The sequence below is a fragment of the Dendropsophus ebraccatus genome, chromosome 10, assembly GCF_027789765.1.
Source record: "Dendropsophus ebraccatus isolate aDenEbr1 chromosome 10, aDenEbr1.pat, whole genome shotgun sequence".
NCBI lineage: Eukaryota > Metazoa > Chordata > Amphibia > Anura > Hylidae > Dendropsophus > Dendropsophus ebraccatus.
The window spans coordinates 91,107,845-91,133,126 of NC_091463.1; the positions used below are offsets into that span (position 1 = coordinate 91,107,845).

At 44.9% G+C, this 25,282-nt stretch overlaps 2 protein-coding genes across 2 annotated transcripts in view; one reads left to right on the forward strand and one right to left on the reverse strand.

Annotated features, from left to right (window-relative positions):
- LOC138766340 (lymphotoxin-beta-like) overlaps positions 1-25,282 on the reverse strand; it is a 32,807-nt gene that overhangs the window by 5,527 nt on the left and 1,998 nt on the right. The window contains exon 2 of the mRNA XM_069943881.1: positions 2,896-3,155. Within this exon, the coding sequence (XP_069799982.1) occupies positions 2,896-2,973 (78 nt within the window). The 5' untranslated portion in view covers positions 2,974-3,155. The remainder of the gene's footprint in view (positions 1-2,895; positions 3,156-25,282) is intronic.
- LOC138766339 (regulator of G-protein signaling 3-like) overlaps positions 24,189-25,282 on the forward strand; it is a 51,074-nt gene continuing 49,980 nt past the window's right edge. The window contains exon 1 of the mRNA XM_069943878.1: positions 24,189-24,290. The gene's annotated coding sequence lies outside the window, so the exon portion shown is untranslated. The remainder of the gene's footprint in view (positions 24,291-25,282) is intronic.

Below are 25,282 nucleotides of genomic sequence, written 5' to 3' on the forward strand. Positions count from 1 at the left end.
CAAACCACTTTCTTACATATCCACCGATGTCAGAAAGTTATACAAATTTGTAATTTACTTCTATTTAAAACTGTCCAGAGCAGGAGAGGTTTTCTGTTGGGTTTGCTACTGCTCTGGACAGCTCCTGACATGGACAGGGGGGGCAGCAGAGAGCACTGTGTCAGACTGGAAAGAATACACCACTACCTGCAGGACATACAGCCGCTGATAAGTAATGGAAGACAAGATTTTAACTGTGTACAGTGGATTTGACAGAAAAAAATTATGAAGCTCCCCTTTAATGGTATCATAAGCAATGATGGACCTCATGGGCTCACTCATGAACATAGCGGACACACATAGGGCGACATGTATCAAGAGGCGGTTTGTGTATTTTCGGCGGAAAGTGACGATTTGCGTATTATTTTATTCGCAAATGGCTGTTTTGCGAATATTTGCAAATCGCCACTTTCCGCCGCATACGCCGGGGGGGCGGGGAGGGGGTGGGGAGGGGGTGGGGAGGGGGCGGGACGGGGGGAGCGGACTCATAGTCCGCGCAATTCATCATTTTTTAAACTGAAAGATACGCTGAAAACCTACTCCACCTTTCAGATTTCGGCTGTGCGCACCGACGCGCATGGGATTTATGTAGAGGCAATCCGCCTCTACATAAATCTCCGTAGCGCCGGAGCTGCAGGGGCCTTTATAAGTCCGGCGTCAAAAACGTCAGACTTAATAAATGCCCCCCATAGTGACTAGTTTACAGCTGAGGTTCAACTGAGGCCACCAAGAACTGCGTCTTCGTGCAATTTTAACTTAAATCAGCACGGTTTTCAAACAGGTTGTTAATGGTCATGTGATCTAACTGGTTACGGTACACTCCCTCAGTGATGCTCCTGAAACCACTCCCACATATAATGGGTGGGGTCTATAATCTGCTTTTGCGGCCTTGTCCACCTCCTTGTGGCCGTGGGCCCTAACCTATACAATGGCCTGACCCGTAAACAATGGGGGAGATTTATCAAACATGGTGTAAAGTGAAACTGGCCCAGTTGCCCCTAGCAACCAGTCAGATTCCACCTTTCATTTTCCAAAGAGTCTGTGAGGAATGGAAGGTGGAATCTGATTGGTTGCTAGGGGCAACTGAGCCAGTTTCACTGTACACCATGTTTGATAAATCTCCCCCTATGCGCCTATGTACAACCAGTGTAAGAGCTGCACTGATTTGGGGTATAGGTGTATTTTGGGGTCTGGAGGAAGCAGCGCACAATGACTCTCAACATCCACCACACATATATATGATGGAGCTGTACACATTCCATTAATATTCATGTCGGGTTTTGGCCTCCATCGGTTCTTGGCGTCTTCAGGTTTCCCGTATCTCGCCGGTGACCCCTGACCCCGCCCTTCTTCACCTCTTCATGTTTTCTTGCCCTCACTCCGCTTATCAGTTTAATGAAAGTTTTATCAGCGTGACATTTTGTAAGTGATGCCAAAGTGAGACTAATGCACACAGTAGTACATGGAGCCATCCATAATTGATAGGCTGAGAGTACACCGAGGAGGGTTAACCCTTACCGCACCACCGCCGGATAATAACCACAGAGCCAGCACATGACCATGGGAGACAGGCTCAGCCGTCAGGGCTCTGACCAGGGAGCACAGAACAGCCGCGTCTGTCATCCATATCCATTGTCTGTGCAGCATGAGTGATGGGGAGGGGGGGGGACAGCTTTACCTGCAGTCCTATGTAAACTCACTTACTAAACATATCTCCATATTGTGATGGATGAGCTGTGTCATATGGTCAACTCGGCTCTGCTACTTCTGCAGGTCAGGATACAACCAGCATAGCTGAGCTCAGATACTAGATAGATAGATAGATAGATAGATAGATAGATAGATAGGAGATAGATAGATAGATAGATAGATAGATAGATAGATAGATAGGAGATAGATAGATAGATAGATAGATAGATAGATAGGAGATAGATAGATAGATAGGAGATAGATAGATAGATAGATAGATAGATAGATAGATAGATAGATAGGAGATAGATAGATAGATAGATAGATAGATAGATAGATAGATAGATAGATAGGAGATAGATAGATAGGAGATAGATAGATAGATAGGAGATAGATAGATAGATAGATAGATAGATAGATAGATAGATAGATAGATAGATAGGAGATAGATAGATAGATAGATAGGAGATAGATAGATAGATAGATAGATAGATAGATAGATAGATAGGAGATAGATAGATAGATAGATAGATAGATAGATAGATAGGAGATAGATAGATAGATAGAAATCGATACTCTGCAGCACTCCAGGTAAGTTTAAAAAACGTGAAGTGAATTTATTTAATCACAAAAGATAGATAGATAAATAAATAGATAGATAGATAGATAGATAGATAGATAGATAGGAGATAGATAGATAGATAGATAGATAGGAGATAGATAGATAGATAGATAGATAGATAGATAGATAGATAGGAGATAGATAGATAGATAGATAGATAGATAGATAGATAGATAGATAGGAGATAGATAGATAGATAGATAGATAGATAGATAGATAGATAGATAAATAGGAGACAGATAGATGATAGATAGATAGATTATGACATCATAGATACATGTGGGGGAAAAAATAAGACAGGAAGAACTAAAATAAAAGTTATTCCCTTTTTCTTCTCTGCATTACTGACTGTTGTTTGCTCTGATAGTATATAATATATAAATGATAGAGGGGTCCGGGGGAAGGGGGGGTCAGGCCTGAGACCCTAGAATCCATGAGAGGCCTAAACAGTCTGTTATAAAAGAGAAACCTGCTCTGTTTCTGTCCTGTGATCTATCATCTATACATGTATATAGGTATGGTGGGGGGTGTCGGGGGTCTCCTACCTGCTGTGTGGCCTCTGCACCGGGCAGCAGCACAATGGCCAGGAGTAGTGGCAGCAGCCGGACCCAGGTGTCTCTCATTGCTGCGCTGTGCACATCTGCAGACAGCTGGCGTTTCAGCTCCTTATACACACAGGATGGGGAAGCCCCGGCCACAGCATCCTGTCATCTACCTGGCCATACTGAGAGCACAGAGCTATGACATGTCATAAAGGGGGACTCCCCATCATGGAAAACACCCAGATAGGGGTTGAAGGAGAAATCTGAAAAATAGTTGAAAGGGTTTTCTATAAATGACAGTAGGATGAGATATAAAGGAATGATGGTGTCATATTATAGTAGGTTGTATATCATCACCAGCTACCTATAACCTTATACACAGGATATAGGGTTACTAGCATATTAGTGGGGTTCATCCACCGGGATGCACAGGGAACCCAAGAACACAGGAACTTTTTTGCCCCGAATGATCAACCGTACTGTTCCCATGTACCCATTCTCTATACATAGGATAGGGGGCATCAATATAATCAGTGGGGGTCTCCCTATTCGTAGGATTGATGGGGGTCCCAGCACTCAGATCCCCAAAAATCAGCTTGTTATCTCATATCCTGTGTGGATGCATGAATTCCCCTTTAAGGCTTGGAATACTCACTGTCCACATGCGCTATTAGATCATATGGGCATCATAGGATCAGTGGATCAAAACCATGTCCCAATAGTAGGGAGCAGTTCCCCCTCCGAGGATTAGGCAGCATGAACACATAATTCATGGTCAGCCATTCATTTCAATGGGCACCATGTAATACCATACTTCTCCTGTAGTGGCCACTGTTGGGAAATGCAGATTGTCTGAGTTGCAGCATCCAGATCATTTGATCGCCCACGTGCATTCTGCTTACTGATAAAGTGGACCCCTCGGTCGCTATGGATTTGATGTGAGTCTCAATACCCTATGACACCAAACGATTATTGGCCGTACTTGACCGATTTCTGTCTGTTCTGGTTGATAATCATTTAATGTAATAGGACATGTTAAAAGGCAACAATCTGCACAATGTCGGCTGATCATGGTATTTCAACATGGTGAAATGGCACGATCATGTTTGTGGCGGTCTGCTGCGGCGCTCCTAGGGAACAAGGAGGAAGTGACCTGTCAGCTCTCAATATCGTGCCGTGTAATACGGCCTTAAAGGGGTTGTTCACAAAACATTTTTTTCTTTAAAATCAACTGTTGCTAGAAAGTGATTAGTAATTTACTTCTATTAAAAAATCTCAAGTCTTCCAGTACTTATCAGGTGCTGTATGTCCTGCAGGAAGTGGTGTATTCTCTCCAGTCTGACACAGTCTTGGGGAAGAAGATAATTGTGTGGTTAGGGCAGGTGGCATTCTTGTAGGTTACAGGCAGATGGTCAGGACAGGCAGCAGACAGTAGTACAAGGTAAGAACAGGCAGCAGACAGTAGTATAAGGACAGGCAGCAGACAGTAGTATAAGGTCAGGACAGGCAGCAGACAGTAGTATAAGGTTAGGACAGGCAGCAGGCAGTAGTATAAGGTCAGGACAGGCAGCAGACAGTAGTGTAAGGTCAGGACAGGCAGCAGACAGTAGTATAAGGACAGGCAGCAGACAGTAGTATAAGGTAAGGACAGGCAGCAAACAGTAGTATAAGGTCAGGACAGGCAGCAGACAGTAGTATAAGGTCAGGACAGGCAGCAGACAGTAATATAAGGACAGAACAGGCAGCACACTGAAGTATAAGGTCAGGAGAGGCAACAGACAGAAGTATAAGGTCAGGTCAGGCAGCAAATAGTAGTATAAGGACAGGCGGCTGACAGTAGTATAAGGTCAGGACAGGCAGCAGACAGAAGTATAAGGTCAGGACAGGCAGCAGACAGTAGTATAAGGTCAGGACAGGCAGCAGACAGTAGTATAAGGTCAGGACAGGCAGCAGACAGTAGTATAAGGTCAGGACAGGCGGCAGACAGTAGTATAAGGACAGGCAGCAGATAGTAGTATAAGGTTAGAACAGGCAGCAGACAGTAGTATAAGGTCAGGACAGGCAGCAGACAGTAGTACAAGGTCAGGACAGGCAGCAGACAGTAGTATAAGGTCAGGACAGACAACAGACAGTAGTATAAGGTCAGGACAGGCAGCAGACAGTAGTATAAGGACAGGCAGCAGATAGTAGTATAAGGTCAGGACAGGCGGCAGACAGTAGTATAAGGTCAGGACAGGCGGCAGACAGAAGTATAAGGTCAGGACAGACAGCAGACAGTAGTATAAGGTCAGGACAGACAGCAGACAGTAGTATAAGGTCAGGACAGGCAGCAGACAGTAGTATAAGGTCAGGACAGGCGGCAGACAGTAGTATAAGGTCAGGACAGGCAGCAGACAGTAGTATAAGGTCAGGACAGGCAGCAGACAGTAGTATAATGTCAGGACTGGCGGCAGACAGAAGTATAAGGTCAGGACAGACAGCAGACAGTAGTATAAGGTCAGGACAGACAGCAGACAGTAGTATAAGGTCAGGACAGGCAGCACACTGAAGTATAAGGTCAGGAGAGGCAACAGACAGAAGTATAAGGTCAGGACAGACAGCAGACAGTAGTATAAGGTCAGGACAGGCGGCTGACAGTAGTATAAGGTCAGGACAGGCGGCAGACAGTAGTATAAGGTCAGGACAGGCGGCAGACAGTAGTATAAGGTCAGGACAGGCGGCAGACAGTAGTATAAGGTTAGGACAGGCGGCAGACAGTAGTATAAGATCAGGACAGGCGGCAGACAGTAGTATAAAGTCGGGAACAAACCAAGTCTTTGCCAGTATAACCAGGAGGGGAGGAGTCTTGAAATATAAGGTCAGGACAGGCGGCAGACAGTAGTATAAGGTCAGGACAGGCGGCAGACAGTAGTATAAGGTCAGGACAGGCAGCAGACAGTAGTATAAGGTCAGGACAGGCGGCAGACAGTAGTATAAGGTCAGGACAGGCGGCAGACAGTAGTATAAGGTCAGGACAGGCGGCAGACAGTAGTATAAGGTCAGGACAGGCGGCAGACAGTAGTATAAGGTCAGGACAGGCAGCAGACAGTAGTATAAGGTCAGGACAGGCGGCAGACAGAAGTATAAGGTCAGGACAGACAGCAGACAGTAGTATAAGGTCAGGACAGACAGCAGACAGTAGTATAAGGTCAGGACAGGCAGCAGACAGTAGTATAAGGTCAGGACAGGCAGCAGACAGTAGTATAAGGTCAGGACAGGCGGCAGACAGAAGTATAAGGTCAGGACAGACAGCAGACAGTAGTATAAGGTCAGGACAGACAGCAGACAGTAGTATAAGGTCAGGACAGACGGCAGACAGTAGTATAAGGTCAGGACAGGCGGCAGACAGTAGTATAAGGTCAGGACAGGCGGCAGACAGTAGTATAAGGTCAGGACAGGCGGCAGACAGTAGTATAAGGTCAGGACAGGCGGCAGACAGTAGTATAAGGTCAGGACAGGCGGCAGACAGTAGTATAAGGTTAGGACAGGCGGCAGACAGTAGTATAAGGTTAGGACAGGCGGCAGACAGTAGTATAAGGTCAGGACAGGCAGCAGACAGTAGTATAAGGTCAGGACAGGCAGCAGACAGTAGTATAAGGTCAGGACAGGCAGCAGACAGTAGTATAAGATCAGGACAGGCGGCAGACAGTAGTATAAAGTCGGGAACAAACCAAGTCTTTGCCAGTATAACCAGGAGGGGAGGAGTCTTGAAATAGCATCTCTTGATGACATCACTATAGGAGCAGCCCAGGTTACAAATATACTGAAGCATAGACACAAAGCCCAGAACACATGGCCTTAAAGGGAACCTGTGCTCACCTCCATGCTGCCCGAACTGCACGTCACTGAGATTCTCTCTGCCCCACCAGCATTGATTGACAGATCTCACCTTGTTTGGTTATAGGGAGAAATCTATCAGTCAAGGTCAGCAGGAAAGACAGAGGCCACCGGGGACAACCCACATAACTTGAGGTTTTGGAAACATGAAAGTGATGATAGGTTCCCTTTAAGCTTGACCTGTCAGCAGCACCTGGGTGTGATCGAGCAACAGTGAAAGAAAACACACAGGAAGGTAGCAGAGCTGAGGAGCGTTCAGAACAATGAAGCTATTTCCAGTGGATGTACAGACCTTTCTGCAGTGTCCTGGTACCCGAATCCCGAGTCTGAGGGGGAGATTTATCAAACATGGTGTGAAGTGAAACTGGCTCAGTTGCCCCTAGCAACCAATCAGATTCCACCTTTCATGTTCCAAAGAGTCTGTGAGGAATGAGAAGTGGAATCTGATTGGTTGCTAGGGGCAACTGAGCCAGTTTCACTTCACACCATGTTTGATAAATCTCCCCCTAGGAGTATATACCTCAGAGGGGACAATTCTACTTCAAGACATTATTCCTAATCCAGGCAAAGAAAACTGGCAAGACAAAAGGGGGAAAAGCTGAACCAGGACTCTCTTGCAACACAGAACTCATTGACATCTTACAGCTTCACAACACAAAACCTTTATCCCAGCTACACCCCTCTGGGTGTCTTAAAGCACCCTAACCTTAAAGGGGTTATCCAGCGCTACAAAAACATGGCCACTTTTCCCCCTCTCTTGTCTCTAGATTGGGTGGGGTTTGGAACTCAGTTCCATTGAAGTAACTGGAGCTTAATTGCAAAGCACACCTGAACTGGAAACAAGAGAGGGGGAAAAGTGGCCATGTTTTTGTAGCGCTGGATAACCCCCTTTAAGAAAAGTCATCTTCAGTAAACTTCAGAGCAATTAGCCCAATCTGTGAGCTTCCTTTACAGCACAGTCTGGTTTAATTTTGCTGAAGTTAGTTGCACAGAGACAGTAAAGGGTTAAAGTTGTTTCACTGAATCATATTGTCCTGGTCTTCCAGAACTTATCAGCTGCTGTATGTCCTGCAGGAAGTATTTTATTCTGGATAAAAATATCCAGTCTTCCAGTACTTATCAGCTGATTTATGTCCTGCAGGAAGTATTTTATTCTTTCCAGTCTGTCACAGTGCTCCCTGCTGCCACCTCTGTCCATGTCAGGAACTGTCCAGATCAGTTAAAGTTTTCTATAGGGATTTGCTCCTGCTCTGGACAGTTCCTGACATGGACAGAGGTGGCAGCAGAGAGCACGGTGTTCAGACCTGGGGGAAAAAAACAGCTTACTGCAGGATATGCAGCAGCTGATGAGTACTAGAAGACAAGATTTTTTTTAAATAGAAGTAAATTCCAAATCTATATAACCTCCTGAAACCAGGCGATTTGAAAGAAAATTATTTTCGCCAGAGGACCCCTTTAATCCCTGTGAGTGACCCCTATCTCCAGATGCTGCGAGGGTGATCTCTTTCTCTTGTGTTTGTCCGTGTTTTGCTTCACAAATAACAACAGGGTTGGACTGACATCAGCCGGGCGTGCGACAATGCGTCTTGTTTACTATGTGTTGATAGGGGGGGGGGACCGTCCTCTGTCACAATAGTAATTACAGGGTGTTGACTTACAACCTCCTACAGTGTACCATTGTCTGGCCGAGACTGTTATTAGCAATATGCAGAGGAACTGGTCCGTGACCAGAGAAGATCGGGGAAGAAGCCTCCAGAGTCCGGAGATCTCCCAGGAATCCACCATGTACAACCACAATCACCAAGACATGTTCGCTGGAAGACTTAAAGGGTTCTTTTACATGTGCAGATAATTGCCGCTCAAGTGCCAATCAGCTCTATAGCAAATCGATGGGTGATGGTTACAAGGACCATTTACCCCAATTGTCAGGGTGAATGACTGAGGCAGCCATTGTTCCTGTGGCCGTTCACTTCTATTTTATGTCAGCAGCGTGTTCCTTGTTTGCACGGGGAGAGGTGCTGCCAATAATCAATGACTTTCAGAGCCGCACAAAAGATGCGATCAGCCGACAATCACGCTGATTAGCTAATCACCGATTATTTTACACAGGGCCAATAACAGAGGGTGAACGTTCTTAGGATTGTTCATTCTAGAACATCACAGGGCCAACATCCAATTGCTGGGAGTTGGTTCCAAGCATCTACTACTCTTTCAGTAAAGTCATATTATCTTCTATTGCTTCTGATCCCCTCCCCTTCAGATTGTGCCTCCTTGTTTTTGTGTTCAGTTTCTTCCCTCCTGAACCTTACTTAGTATTTTAACATATTTAAAGGTTTCGATCATGCCCCCCCCCCCCTTCTTTCCTTCAGACAATACAGATTTAGATCCTTAAAGGAGTACTCCGGCAAAAATCGTTTTCTTTTAAATCAACTGGATTTAGAAAGTTATATAGATTTACTTCTATTTAAAAATCTCGCGTCTTCCCATACTTATGAGCTGCTGTATGTCCTGCAGGAAGTGGTGTATTCTTTTCAGACTAAAACCTCTGCAACCACCTCTGTCCATGTCAGGAACTTTCTGGAGCAGCAGCAAATCCCCATAGAAATCCTCTCCTACTCTGGACAGTTCCTGACATGGACAGAGGTGGCAGCAGAGAGCACTGTGTCACACTGGAAAGAATACACCACTTCCTGCAGGACATACAGCAGCTGATAAGTACTGGAAGACTGGATATTTTAAATAGAAGTACATTCTAAATCTATGTAACTCTCTGAAATCAGTTGATTTAAAGGAAATAGATTTTTGCTGAATAACCCTTTAAGGGTATATTCACACGAACGGGCTCGCAGCGAGAATCTCGCTGCGAGCCCGGCAGGTCCTGGCAGTTCCCATACACTACATACTTGCTGCGGTCTAAACAACCGCAGCGAGTATGTAATTATACTGCCCTTAACCCCTTCTGCTCCCGCCCGGCTCCCCCGCTGTAAGCATACTTTACCTGTCCTTGCTGCACGGGTCCGGCGTCCTGCTCTCCTGTCCGGCCAATCAGTGTGTTTCCCAGCCGCAGCCACTGATTGGCCGGACGGGAGAGCAGGACGCCGGACCCGTGCAGCAAGGACAGGTAAAGTATGCTTACAGCGGGGGAGCCGGGCGAGAGCAGAAGGGGTTAAGGGCGGCAGAATTACATACTCGCTGCGGTCGTTTAGACCGCTGCAAGTATGTAGTGTATGGGAACTGCCAGGACCTGCCGGGCTCGCAGCGAGATTCTCGCTGCGAGCCCGTTCGTGTGAATATACCCTAAGACTTTTCTGATATGTTTTATGCTTGACACCCTCCAACATTTTTGTAGCCCATCTTTGGACTAGATCTATTTTTTCACCGATCTCCCTGAGCTCAGTGATTGCTGTGTTATGTTGACCCGTTCTATTGTATCAATATCTTTTTTATAGGTGAGGTCTCCACAACTGGACACCGTATTCCAGATGTGATGTCACTAGAGCGATATACAGCGGGATCACAATTTCCTCTTCCTACTGGTTATACTTCTAGCTATACAGTGCAGCATACCATTATATATATATACAGCCCAGCATACCATTATACATATAGCCCAACATACTGTACCATTATTTATATATATGTATACATATATATATATATATATATATATATATATATATATACAGCCCAGCATACCATTATGTATACAGCCCAGTATACCATTATATATATACAGCCCAGTATACCATTATATATACAGCCCAGGATACCATTATATATACAGCCCAGCATATCATTATATATATACAGCCCAGCATACCATTATATATATATATATATATATATATATATATATATACAGTCCAGCATACCATTATATATATAGCCCAACATACCATTATTTATATATATGTATACATAGATATATATATATATATATATATATATATATATATATATACAGCCCAGCATACCATTATATACAGCCCAGCATACCATTATATATATACAGCCCAGTATACCATTATATATATACAGCCCAGTATACCATTATATATACAGCCCAGCATACCATTATATATACAGCCCAGCATATCATTATATATACAGCCCAGTATACCATTATATATATATATATATATATATATATATATATATACAGTCCAGCATACCATTATATATACAGCCCAGCATACCATTATATATACAGCCCAGCATATCATTATATATATATTATATATATATATATACAGCCCAGTATACCATTATATATATATATATATATACAGTCCAGCATACCATTATATATACAGCCCAGCATACCATTATATATACAGCCCAGCATATCATTATATATATATATATATTCAGCCCAGTATACCATTATATATATATATATAAAGTCCAGCATACCATTATATGTACAGCCCAGGATACCATTATATATACAGCCCAGCATATCATTATATATATACAGCCCAGCATACCATTATATATATATATATATATATATATATATATATATATATACAGTCCAGCATACCATTATATATATAGCCCAACATACCATTATTTATATATATGTATACAAATATATATATATATATATATATATATATATATATATATATACAGCCCAGCATACCATTATATACAGCCCAGCATACTAATATATATATATATTATATATATATATATATATATATATACAGCCCAGCATACCAATATATATATATATATATATATATATATATATATATATATATATATATATATATATATACAGCCCAGCATATGATTTGTTTCCCCTACCGCCTGGTTGCACTGGTGATGAGAATGCCGAAAATTGTAGGAACAAAAGGATGGGACATGTTGAAATTCATATTCATATTTTTCTGTAATGTGTGTATGTAATTCTGCATACATTATAGCAAACATAAATGGTGACTGATACACCTTCCCTGACATTCCTGACATATTTGTAGTTACCAAACAAATTACTCCTCAACCTAGAAAAAACAACTCTGAAGTTTTGGCCACTAGGTGTCTCCCTTTCCTTAGAACAGCTAGATCAAGATAGAACACAGAAAGTAGGGGAGGAGCATGACAAGCTGGGCCAGTGGCTCTTCCAAAGTTGATCCAAACTGAGCCTAAAAGGTAAATGAATGCTTCCATCTCATCTCTCACCACCCATAAAGCTCAGGGCAGCAGTCCCTCGTGTAAATAGTGGGGCCCTATAACATGGAGCAATAATCAGGAGAAGCTGAATCAGGCGATTATCGCTCCATGTTATAGAGGCAACGATCATCAGCTGATCACGTCTTTTCGTCCTGACTTAAAGTGTTATGTTAAAAAAAAAAACAATGAACCTGATGATACATTAGCTTTAATATCACCAGTGAGAGCCCTAGAATGACCTTGCTGTGATGGGAGTCCTCACCTCATTCTAGGCTCCAATGAGCGCCCCCACTTCTATCACTGATTACAGTCCCCATTCTTTGCTCAGTTTCTGATTACTATCCCTACTCGTTCTTCCTCTGTTGAGAGTGCTTCATTATTCTTTGCTCTAATGAGAAATCTCTGTTAAGAGTCCTCACTTCTACTTCTGGTCCTGAAAAGAGTCTCTATTCTTAGTTCTGGCTCTGACCACTATCCCCACTAGTTGTTCTGCTTCTGATGAGAGTCCTTGATTAGAGTTCCCAGTCCTTGCTAGTAGTGTCCAGTCACTGTCCAGACTGTGATGAAACTCTCTGCTTCTTCTCTTGGGTCTAAAGAGAGTTTTTACTTTTGCCTCTGGGTCTTATGATGAGAATATTGACTCCTTCTGGGTCTTAAGAGAGTCTTTTCTCCATCTTCTGGGTCTGATGAGAGTCTCTGATTTTTCTACTAGGTCTAATGACAGTCTCTTCTCCGTCTTCTGGGTCTGATGAGAGTCTCTTCTCCATCTTATGGATCTGGTGAGAGTCTCTTCTCCATCTTCTGGGTCTGATGAGAGTCTCTTCTCCATCTTATGGATCTGGTGAGAGTCTCTTCTCCATCTTATGGATCTGGTGAGAGTCTCTTCTCCGTCTTCTGGGTCTGGTGAGAGTCTCTTCTCCATCTTATGGATCTGGTGAGAGTCTCTTCTCCATCTTCTGGGTCTGATGAGAGTCTCTTCTCCATCTTATGGATCTGGTGAGAGTCTCTTCTCCATCTTCTGGGTCTGGTGAGAGTCTCTTTTCCATCTTCTGGGTCTGGTGAGAGTCTTTTCTCCATCTTCTGGATCTGGTGAGAGTCTCTTCTCCATTTTCTGGGTCAGGTGAGAGTATCTTCTCCATCTTCTGGGTCTTGTGAGAGTCTTTGTTTCTTCTCCTGGGTCTGAGGAGAGTCTCCTCTTCATTATTTGAGTCTGATGAGTCTTTTCTTTATCTCTTGGTTCAGAAGAGAGTCTCTTCTCCATTTTCTGGGTCTAATTAGAGACTTTTCTACATGTTCTTAGGTGAGTCTTGACCCCTTCTGGGCCTGGTGAGAGTGTCTGTTTCTTTTCCTGGGTCTTATGAGAGTCTCTATTTCGTCTTCTGGGTCTGATGAGAGTCTTTTCTATCTTCTGGGTCTGATGAGAGTCTCTATTTCTTCTTCTGGGTCTGCTGAGAGTCTTTTCCATCTTCTGGGTCTGGTGAGAGTCTCTTCTCCATCTTCTGGGTCTGCTGAGAGTCTTTTCCATCTTCTGGGTCTGGTGAGAGTCTCTTCTCCATCTTCTGGGTCTGCTGAGAGTCTTTTCCATCTTCTGGGTCTGGTGAGAGTCTCTTCCCCATCTTCTGGGTCTGGTGAGAGTCTCTTCCCCATCTTCCGGGTCTGATGAGAGTCTTTATTTCTTCTTCTGGGTCTGATGAGAGTCTTTTCTCCATTTTCTGGGTCTGATGAGAGTCTTTAATTCTTCTTCTGGGTCTGATGATAGTCTCTATTACTTCTTCTGGGTCTGATAAGAGTATTTTCCATCTTCTGGGTCTGGTGAGAGTCTCTTTTCCATCTTCTGGGTCTGATGAGAGTCTTTTCTCCATCTTCTAGGTCTCAGGAGAGTCTTTTCTCCATCTTCTGGGTCTGATGAGAGTCTTTTCTCTATCTTCTAGGTCTGATGAGAGTCTCTATTTCTTCTTCTGGGTCTGATGAGAGTCTTTTCCATCTTCTAGGTCTCAGGAGAGTCTCTTCTCCATCTTCTGGGTCTGATGAGAGTCTTTATTTCTTCTTCTGGGTCTAATGAGAGTCTTTTCCATCTTCTGGGTCTGATGAGCGTCTCTATTTCTTATTTTGGGTCTCACATGAGAGTCTCTTCTCCATCTTCTGGGTCTCACATGAGAGTATTCTTTTTTCTGTTTTCTTTTGTCTCTTTATTCTGGATGACACCTTGCTCCATAGCGTTGCTGAAGGTGAAACAGAGCAGACAAGGTCATTGTGCCCCGTGCTGCCTTGGTCTACATCTGCTCCTCACCCTCCTTGTGTATCTGGGATGCCTCCTATTTGTGGCTGTGTGACAGTGCAGGCGGCGTGGGGCGGGCTGATGTGGGACAATATGGCTAATGACGTGCGGTTTTCTGTCCCCAGAGATGCAGCAGAGAAGCCATCTGTCTCCAGCACCCATACACCTGACTGCACGCGAGGTCTGCAGACTCTGCCCCCTCCCTGCCAGGCCAGGACCTGGCTCCCAGCGCCTCCTGTCTCCTGTATAATCCCATTATCAGCCTCCATACATACTGGCAGATAGCTCCACCGCCACACAATATACTGGAATCTGTACAGGAACGGGAAATTCTTCCCAGATCTGAAAAACAATTGTCCTGAACCTCTGCATGTTATGGGGGCACTGTGACGATATAATGGGGGCACTGTGAGGAGGTTATGGGGGCACTGTGACGATATAATGGGGGCATTGTGACGATATAATGGGGGCACTGTGAGGAGGTTATGGGGGCACTGTGAGGATGTTAGGGGGGCACTGTAAGGATGTTATGGGGGCACTGTGAGGATGTTAGGGGGGCACTGTAAGGATGCTATGGGGGCACTGTGAGGCTGTTATGGGGGCACTGTGAGGCTGGTATAGGGGCACTGTAAGGATGTTATGGGGGCACTGTGAGGCTGTTATGGGGGCACTGTGAGGCTGGTATAGGGCCACTGTAAGGATGTTATGGAGGCACTCTGAGGATGTTATGAGGGCACTGTGAGGCTGTTATGGGGGCACTGTAAGGATGTTATGGGGGCACTGTGAGGCTGTTATGGGAGCACTGTGAGGCTGTTATGAGGGCACTGTGAGGATGTTATGAGGGCACTGTGAGGCTGTTATGGGGGCACTGTGAGGCTGTTATGGGGGCACTGTGAGGATGTTATGAGGGCACTGTGAGGCTGTTATGGGGGCACTGTGAGGCTGTTATAGGGGCACTGTAAAGCTGTTATGGAGGCACTGTGAGGCTGTTATGGGGGCACTGTGAGGCTGTTATAGGGGCACTGTAAAGCTGTTATGGAGGCACTCTGAGGATGTTATGAGGGCACTGTGAGGCTGTTATGGGGGCACTGTGAGGCTGTTATGGGGGCACTGTGAGGCTGGTATAGGGGCACTGTGAGGCTGTTATAGGGGCACTGTAAGGATGTTATGAAGGCACTCTGAGGATGTTATGGAGAGCATGTTATGGGGCACTGTGAGGCTGTTATGAGGGCACTGTGAGGATGTTATGGGGAGACTGTGAGGATGTTATGGGGGGACTGTAAGGCTGTAAAGGTTGGCACTGTGAGGCCGCTATGGAGGTACTGTGAAGATGTTATGAGGGCACTGTGAGGCTGATGTGGGAGCACTGTGAGGCCACTATGGAGGCACTGTGAGGCTTATATAGGGGCACTGTGAGGTCGCTATGGAGGTACTGTGAAGATGTTATGAGGGCACTGTGAGGCTGATGTGGGAGCACTGTGAGGCCACTATGGAGGCACTGTGAGGCTATTATGGGGATGCTGTTATGGGAGCACTGTGAGGCCGCTATGGGGCACTGTGAGGCCGCTATGGGGCACTGTGAAGTCGCTATGGCAGTACTGTAAGGCTGCTATGGGGGTAGTGTGAGTCTAGTAAAGTAAGGGAGCACTGTAATTGTCATTGTTCTTTCTGAAGTATAGTAACTGGACCTGTTATTAGGACCACCATCAGGGCAGTATTGCAGGTAGTGCTGAGTGGGCCCAGGTCAGGTATCACACAGAGGGGCCCGGTGCTGGCAGTACAGGGTATTACTTGGTGAGAAGGACAGACTCTTGCAGACCCCTTCTTCTCACTAAGCTGCACCCGGGGGAGCTGCCTGAAGGTCCCGCCCACTCAGTGACCTCACATACTCCTCCCTGCTTTCTCCTGCAGTCAGTGCAGAGGGGGAGGGGCTGTGAACAAGGTGCAGGCTGAGAGGAGGAAGAGGGAGGACCTGCAGGTGGGTTCTTCATGAAAAGTATTTGTTGGTTTCCTATCATCCTCATTCTTCTTTACTGGTGATATTCTGCCCTCTCCCTATTTTTCATACTGCTTTATTCCGGCCGTCTCATAGTGAGGGAGTTTTAGTGTTTTTATGGGATGGGATTGTGTATATATATTGTGTATATATGTATATATAGTTACAACCTATTAGATATAACAGTGTTGTTAACCGTTTAGTTGCTGTACGATTGATCGGCCATCATGTAATGCTCTTCCTGCTGTAGTGTTTCCAGCAGCCACAGAGATCAATCCGGTAATATACGATGGTTAAATATTCATGGGGCATTAGCGCTGTGGTCTCCGGCCGTTGCCAGCACACATTGCTTCACACCGACCGCACCGCGACCAACAACAGTAATTATATCACCAACATCTTATCTTGTCAGGATGGACGTGTGGTGCTGCGACCGGTCACCTGCTGTGGTGGTTGGTCGGTGGAGTATAGATAGTTAGGATGTAGCCGCAACGCCAGTGCTGGTTCAGCACACAGGTATGGTGGTATACCTGCTTCTAGTGTCTATATTGATTCCCAGTGGTCGGTGACCTGCCGGGCTGTGATGGGTCCCTTGGGTCTTTTGTGCCCATGTTTCGAACTTTGTCGCTATAAACCACCTTCCGCCCTGCAGTGTCGGGGTACCCGTCCTACAAGGGTGACAGCGTGTCCCGCTGTCACCTGTGCTGCGAGAGTACGTAGACCTCGGCTATGGCTGCTTTGTTCTATCCGGGTCAGTTCCTCTGTCTAGGATACCGCCCTGCACCTTTAAGAGATGATCACAGCGTGGGTTGGGTTGTTCTCTGACTTGTCTTCCTTAAGTGTTTAGCACTGCGTCTTGTCTGCAAGTGTAGCTTTAGTGAAGAAAGTCTCTTTGTTCTTCATACGTGTCCACTAACACAGATGGTCTGTCTCGGACAGGAAACCTGGCAGAGTCAGGCTCCTGGCTAAATTCAGCAGGGATGCCTGACCTGTGTGTGTCCTACTCCACTGAGAATCAGAGAAGAACTGATTAAGTGACGCTACACTTCCTTTAAATGGTGGAGAATAGAATGTGCAGAAAAAAAAGAGAGTAGAGATAGGTAGGGAGAAAAGAGTCTTTCTTATTGGTGCGCAGAATCACAAAACATAACAGAAACCCTTAAATGACTACAGCTGTGCAACATATACAAAGTAATACATAGTGACATCTTGTGGTAAAACCTGAGAATACAGCGTCATTACCACTTTACTCTACGGTACAGGGCTTTTACGACAGGTGTCCATACTAAAAACACCCGTGGTGGGACATCCCATTGTGTATATAGGGGTAGTGCCCACTCAGCCAGTCACTGGGACCCAGGCACCATGTGTGTATATAGGAGTAGTACCCACTCAGCCAGTCAATGGGACCCGTGAAACGTGTGTGTGTGTGTGTAGGGAGAGTGCCCATTTAGCCAGTCACTGGGACCCCAGCACTATGTGTGTACATAGGGGCCCCATTACATTTCTAGCGATGGATAACAGGTGTCAACCTCTAACTCTCCTAGACCCCCAAACTTTTATCTAATTGTTGTTAAATTGTTTTCAACATGGCGGAAAACATAAAAACGTCTATTCACATTCCTCGCTTCGGACGTTCTCGTGGAGTCAGTCCGGAGGATAGCACTTGCTGTGTTTGGGGTCTCTTTGTGGTATTGCCAGGTCAGCCAATCAGAGGCAGTGACAGGACGTATCTGCTGCAGCCGCTGATTGGTTGAGAGAGCAACGCTACACATGCCCCACAAACACCGGGACTGTGAGAGCAGCAGGAACAGGAAAGGTGAGTATGTTTTTTTTTTTCTTTCTAATCAGAATACTCTTTTAAATGTTAATCTTTAACACCCCCCCCCCCCCTAGTCCCCCAGTGATAATAGGTGTTAACCTTTAACCCTCCCTAGATTTCCAGACATGGTGGAAACTTTTAACACTCCTTAGACCTCTAGAGATACTTGATGTTAACAACAGCATCTAACTGACTTCTTTTGTTCTGGGAGAAATAAGCCACAGTCAGAGCTGTAAGCCATGCTGAATGTTCCTCTTTATGGAAAGGAAGGGGATGACTGATGGTTGATGACCGCTCGACTGTCAGATATTTAATCTCTAATTTCCCTCGACCTCCAGGCATATTAACTTTTAATCTCTAATCCCCCTAGACTCCCAGGGATATCAAGTGTCAACTTCTAATCCCCCCTAGATCTCCAGGGATATTAGATATTCCCTCACACTGGTATTGATGTCTCTGCTGTTTCTCTGCACTGGGATGGAATTCCCTCTTAATAATACTAATAATCATTGATTAGGCCAGAGATGGGGAACCTCTGGCCCTCCAGCTGTTGCAAAACTACAATCAGGGCCGTTTCTAGGTAATTTGGACTACAGGGCGAATCTTGCTAAAAGCGCCCCCCCCCCCCCCAAAAAAAAAAAAGGAAGTCCGTGACTTACAGGTGACGTCTTCTTGGATCTGAGGCGTCACTTCTCTTTTCCTCTCCTTCTGGCCCAGACCTCCATGATGATTTCTTTCAGCTACAATTCGTCTCTTCTGAACCTGCCAGACATACATCTCAGGCTCCACACTTTTACAACAACTTCCACTTTTTGTGTCATGTGCAGTGAAGTCAGTAGGTATGTGGGTTGCCCCCTGTATATAGGATCCCCTGCTGTGCTCCCATATAGTAATAATTCCCCCTGTGCTTCCCCCCATAGTAATAATCCCCCCTGCGCTCCCCCCATAGTAATAATCCCCCTATGCTCTATCCCCATAGTAATAATCCCCCCTGTGCTCTATCCCCATAGTAATAATCCCCCCTGTGCTTCCCCCTATAGTTATAATCCCCCCCTGTGCCCCCCTATAGAAATAATCCCCTCTTTGCCCCCCAATAGTAATAATCCCCCAGTACTCCCCCCATAGTAATAATCCCCCTGTGCTCCCCCTTATAGTAATAATCCCCCCAGTGGTCCCCCTTATAGTAATAATCCCCCCTGTGCTCCTCCTCCCCATAGTACTAATCCCCCTATGCAGTACAGATAGTAATAGCCCCATACAGGATAGCCTTCCCCCGTGTAGCCCCCATGGTATAGACCCACTGTGTAGCCCCCCACAGTAATGCCCTCCCCTCGTGTAGACCCCATAGTATAGCCCTCCCCCTGAGTAGCCCCCCATAGTATAGTTCTCCCCCTGAGTAGCCCCCCATAGTATAGCTCTCCCCCCGAGTAGCCCCCCATCCAAATAGCCCCCCATAGTATAGCCCTCCCCCCATGTAGCCTCCCCCCCCCCCCGTGTAGCCTTCCATACTATTGGCCCCATTGTTGCCCCCACATTCTAGCAGTTATGAGAAGAAAAAAAAATACACTCACCTCTCCTGGATCCTGCGGCAGCGTCTCCCTCTGTCTGGCAGCTGATCTTGTAAGTACAGTGAGCTTCCGGCACAGGCAGACTGCCACACACCTGCCCGGAAGCTCACTGCTGTAGCCCCGCAGCGCCCGGACTTCTCTCCTCGGCGGCGGTCATGTGATCACGTCACATGTCCACTGCCAAACAGAAGAGAGAAGTCCGGGCGCTGCGGGGCTACAGCAGTGAGCTTCCGGGCAGGTGTGTGGCAGTCTACCTGTGCCGGAAGCTCACTGTACCTGATCCGGCTGCCTGGAGGGACCGGCCCGGGGGGCGCACACCTGGCAGGGTGGCGGCGATCTGGGCAGCTGATGGGACGGGCGGCCAGCGCCCCCTAGCTGTCGGCGCCCCGTGCGGTTGCCCGGCCCTCCCGCCACTAGAAACGGCCCTGACTACAATTCCCATCATGCCTGGACAGCCAAAGCTTTGATTTGGCTGTCCAGGCATGATGGTAATTGTAGTTTTGCAACAGCTGGAGGGCCAGAGGTTCCCCATCCCTGGATTAGGCAATACTCCTCCTCTAGCCGTCCCTGCTTGGCTTTCAGCACTGATTCCTGTATATCAGTCAGTAAGGTTGGGGGAGGGAGGGGATGTGCATGCTTCAGCTCAGCCAAACTTCAGCTTAGAAGGAATACATGATTTTATAACTTTGCAGATAGATATAATTTATGTTATCCGCTATCTACCCATCAGCTCTGACACCATAGAGGGCTGAAAGATCTTCCAGTAAACATCTCAAGTCTTCCTGTACTTATCAGCTGCTGTATGTCCTGCAGAAAGTGGTGTATTCTCTTCAGTCTGACACAGTGCTCTCTGCTGCCACCTCTGTCCATGTCAGGAACGGTCCAGAGCAGGAGAGATTTTTCTATGGGGATTTGCTGCTGCTCTGGACAGTTCCTGACATGGACAGAGGTGGCAGCAGAGACCACTGTGTCAGACCGGAGAGAATACACCACTTCCTGCAGGACATACAGCAGCTAATAAGTACAGGAAGACTGGAGATTTTTTAATAAAAGTAAATATCAAATCTCTGGCACTTTCTGGCGCTAGGTGATTTGAAAGAAAAAAAATTTTGGGTGAAGAACCCCTTTAAGCAGTTGTCTCTGCACAGCTTGCATCCCGTTGGAGAATGATTTAGTCGCTGACTATTACACATGCTAATGCTGCGTTTACACGAAACGATAATTGGCCCGATCGTACGATTAACGATGTCGGAGTAACGATTTTTTTTCATAACGATCAGCGTTTAGACGGTACGATATATCGTACGGAAAATTCGTTTTGCAATCGTTTTGCGATCGCTTAAGCCTATCTCACACATTGGTTAAATCGTCGAACGACTGATCACACGGAACGATCAATGACGATTTGAGAACATGTTCAAAGATCAAAATGAACGATTTATTGCTCGTCGTTTGATCGTTCGCTGCGTTTACACGTATGATTATCGTTCGAATTCGATCGTTATCGTGCAAATTCGCACGATAATCGTTACGTGTAAACGCAGCATTAGTATAAGGACCGCAAGGCACAGGTATTTCCAATATGGCGATGCCTCGACCAGGGAGATACGGCTCGGCTGCAGGAAGCGCGTCAGGACAGGTCAGATTTAACACAAGTCATTTCACACATGAGTCATGTCCTGACAATAAGGAACCATCCGACTATGAGGACACTACATGAGGATCAGCCAGTGCAAAGGGCAGATGCCATAGCAACCTTATATATATATATATATATATATACGCAGATGTAGCAGAGACGAGTTTGTAATCTGCCACAAATCATTCGTCAGTTGCCTCATCTGTCCAGGTAAACACATCAAGGGACAGTCCCTGGTATCGGAGACCTGTGGCTGACTATGACGCTCAACGTAAAGGACAGGACTGGAGATGTAGCAGTGCTGAGATTGACTTGACATAGCTCATATTCATATATGTTTGTCATTGTGCTTTCCCAATAATATGCTGTCCGTAGTTTTACATGGGACTGCATATAGTAATAAAAAGATCACAATGTTCCGTATACAGATGTAGCAGATGATATAAGTTGCGCTGCTATCCTGTTACATAGGACTGCAGGTAATTGTGTGTAACTGAGAGACACATCTTGGTGTAGCAGAGCTGAGCCTGACACATGGTAATATCACAATATGTGGATTTACATAGGACTGCAGGTAACCCTACTATATTATACTGGTACAGGTGTATCAGAGCAAAAAATTATATGTAGCTCAACGTAATGTTATCACAATTTTGGGGGAGATTTATCAAACATGGTGTAAAGTGAAACTGGCTCAGTCGCCCCTAGCAACCAATCAGATTCCACCTTTCATTTTCCAAAGAGTCTGTGAGGAATGAAAGGTGGAATCTGATTGGTTGCTAAGGGCAACTGGGACAGTTTCACTTTACACCTATATAATGTCTCATCTGTGGTTGTGCTCAGAACCGCATCAGCGACGTGTGCAAGTGTAAATGTAGCAGAGCTGAGAGCTTCTATTGACATCCTTGTATATGATTCTTTATAGGGCTACGGCTTTTATATTAGATTAGAAATCTACAGAAATGCACATAAAAGGCAGCATTATAAATGCAGATGTAGCAGAGCTGAGTTTGAAAATTTGCAGAATTCATGATATTTCAGTGCAGTCTTGGGTATTAAAACGTGAAAGAAACGTTCGATTTGACGAGGTAGCAGAGCTGAGTTTGTTATTTAGTAGAAATGTTTGTAAAACAATATCTCACCTGTTGTTTTACATAGATGTTTTTAGTATATAAAGGCCCTATTACACGGAAGGATAATAAGGTAATATCACAATAGGTTAAAGGGGTAGTTCAGCAAAAAAAAACTTTTAAATGAACAGGTGTCAGAAAATGCCAGAGATAGGACTTTACTTTTTACTTCTATAAAAAAAAAAAACTCCAGTCTTCCAGTACTTATCAGTTGCTGTATGTTCTGCAGGAAGTGGTGTTTTCTTTCCAGTCTGGAGAGCAGGAGAGGTTTTCTATGGGGATTTGCTGCTGCTCTGGACAGTTCCTGACATGGACAGAGGTGGCAGCAGAGAGCACTGTGTCAGACTGGAAAAAATACACCACTTCCTGCAGGACATACAGCAGCTGATAAGTACTGGAAGACTGGAGATTTTTTTTTTTTTATAGAAGTAAATTACAAATCTCTGGCACTTGTGGATTTAAAGGATTTTTTTTTTTTTTTTTTGCTGAACTACCCCTGTAATGGTGGATTTACATTGACATCATCCTAACTCTACAAAGAGATAGATATTGATGTAGCAGAGCTGAATTTATTATGTAGCCCAAACCATTCAGTTAATATAATATATCATCTGTGGGGGTGTTTTCTCGGAACTGCAAGTAAACACACCAGTAAGTATAATAAAACCCATGTGCAATTACAGATGTAGCAGAGCTGAGTTTGTAACCTCCAGAACTCACGCTGATCATCTCATGACGCCTTGCCTGCCGCTTTATGTAGTTGCACAGCAAATCGTACCACATTATAAGAATCCACACAAAACAGCATACATACAGATGTAGCAGAGCCGAGTATGGCTATAATGCTTACATGGGACTGCAGGTTATCACACAAAAGGGCAGTCCCAGGTACTGAGAATACATCAATGACAGTAAGGGTTCAATTACGCAAAGTGATTTTTTTAACGATTAACCATAAACGATCTCAAACGGCCGCTATGGCGAACGACCTGATAGTCGTCACTATTGCGTTCGTGGCTACTGCGAGCGAACAAACGACGTCTTATTACATGCGAACGATTTGCAAATGATCAACGATAAAAATAGGTCCAAATTCTATCAAACGGCCAACGATTTCTCGTTAGTCGTTTAATCGTTGTCCGCTATTACACTAAACGGTTATCGTTCAAATCCGAACGATCTAACGATTTTTTGAACGATAATCGTCCCGTGTAATACCGCCCTAAGAAAGTAACAAATAGCCCCAGCGTCAAAAAGATAGAAAACAATATTACACATGCAGTGGTAGCAGAGATGAGTTTGTTATTAAGCAGAAATGATGGATTACGTAGGACTGCATATTTCTTATATATCGATGAGGCAGAGCTAAGCCAGATATTTGATATAGTGAATGGTAAAATTACAGTATGGTATTATTGGATTTACATGGGACTGCAAGTAGAATTATTGCAAAATCCTGACTTAGACTATGAGCATTTTATATACTGATGTAGCAGAGCTGGGTGTGTTATGTAGCCAGACTGATTGCGCTATCACACCGTATCATCAGGTGGTTTGCATAGTATCGCAGGTAATCACAGAAGTGACATATTAAAAAAATGTAGCAGAGTCGAGTTTGTAATTTACAAAATTCGGAAATAACGTCACATTGCTACGTATTATCCTACTACATTATCTAACCTCACAGCTTCCCCGCTATGTCCCACACAAGCTCAGCTCTGCTTCATCTGTGCTTACATTGTCTGTATAAGTATAAAACCAGTGCCGCACTATGTATCCTAGAGCAGTGGTCCCCAATCTGTGGCCCTTCAGCTGTTGCAGAACTACAACTCCCATCATGCTCTGATCTGCATTGTATTCATACCTGTAATAATAATTAGTACAGTCAGCTCCCCCTTGTGGCAGCTACAGGTAAACACAATTTTACAAATAAGCCTTGTTTCTCTATGTTCAGAATATGTAGCTGACTGCGTAGTTACAGACTTGCCACTCAGGAATCAGGGAAAGTTGGATGGAAGATTTACTCAATCTTGAGAATGTGGTGACATATCACTACATGACTAGGCACATTTGTCCATCAGGAATATGGAACAGATAGATGACAACCCCCTAGGAGTTATTATGACGCCATACCGGTCATCACCCAGCTTTCCCAGAATCCTGAATGAGAGATTTGCTTAATCATGAGAGTCCAACAACAAATCGCTACATACCCAGACATATAATTGCAATGGGATTACAACCCCCTAAGAGCTGTGGTAGCTTCTGCACTGGTCATCATCCAGCTTTACCACAATCCTGAATGGCATATTTGCTTAATGATCAGATCAGGCAACATATCACTATATAACTAGGAACCCTGCCTTCCAAGCATATGCAAAAGTGGGTGACAACTGCCTAGAAGCTGAAATAGCAGCTTCACAGGTCATCACCCAGCTTTCCCAGAATCCTGAATGTCAGATTTGCTTAATCTTGTGAACCGGACTGCATATGAATACATAACTAGGAAGATCTGCCATTCAGTAATATTGCAACTTTAAATGACAAGTGGCAGCCACACTGGTCATTACCCAGCTTTCCCACAATCCTGAATGGCAGAGAGACAACATGCCACTACTTAACTATGTGGATGCATCTATCAGGAATATGAAAAATATGGGTGACAACCCCCTAGGAGTAGTTATGGTGCCATACCAGTCATCACCCAGCTTTCTCAGAATCCTGAATGGCAGAGAGACAACATACCACTTCTTAACTACATAGAATAACTGCAGGAATATGGCAAAGATGGGTGACAACCTCCTAGGAGGTGCAGAAGCAACCGCACTGATTATTACCCAACTTTCCAGGAATCCTGAATGCCATATTTGTTTAAACCCTGAGAACAAGGTAGCATATCATAA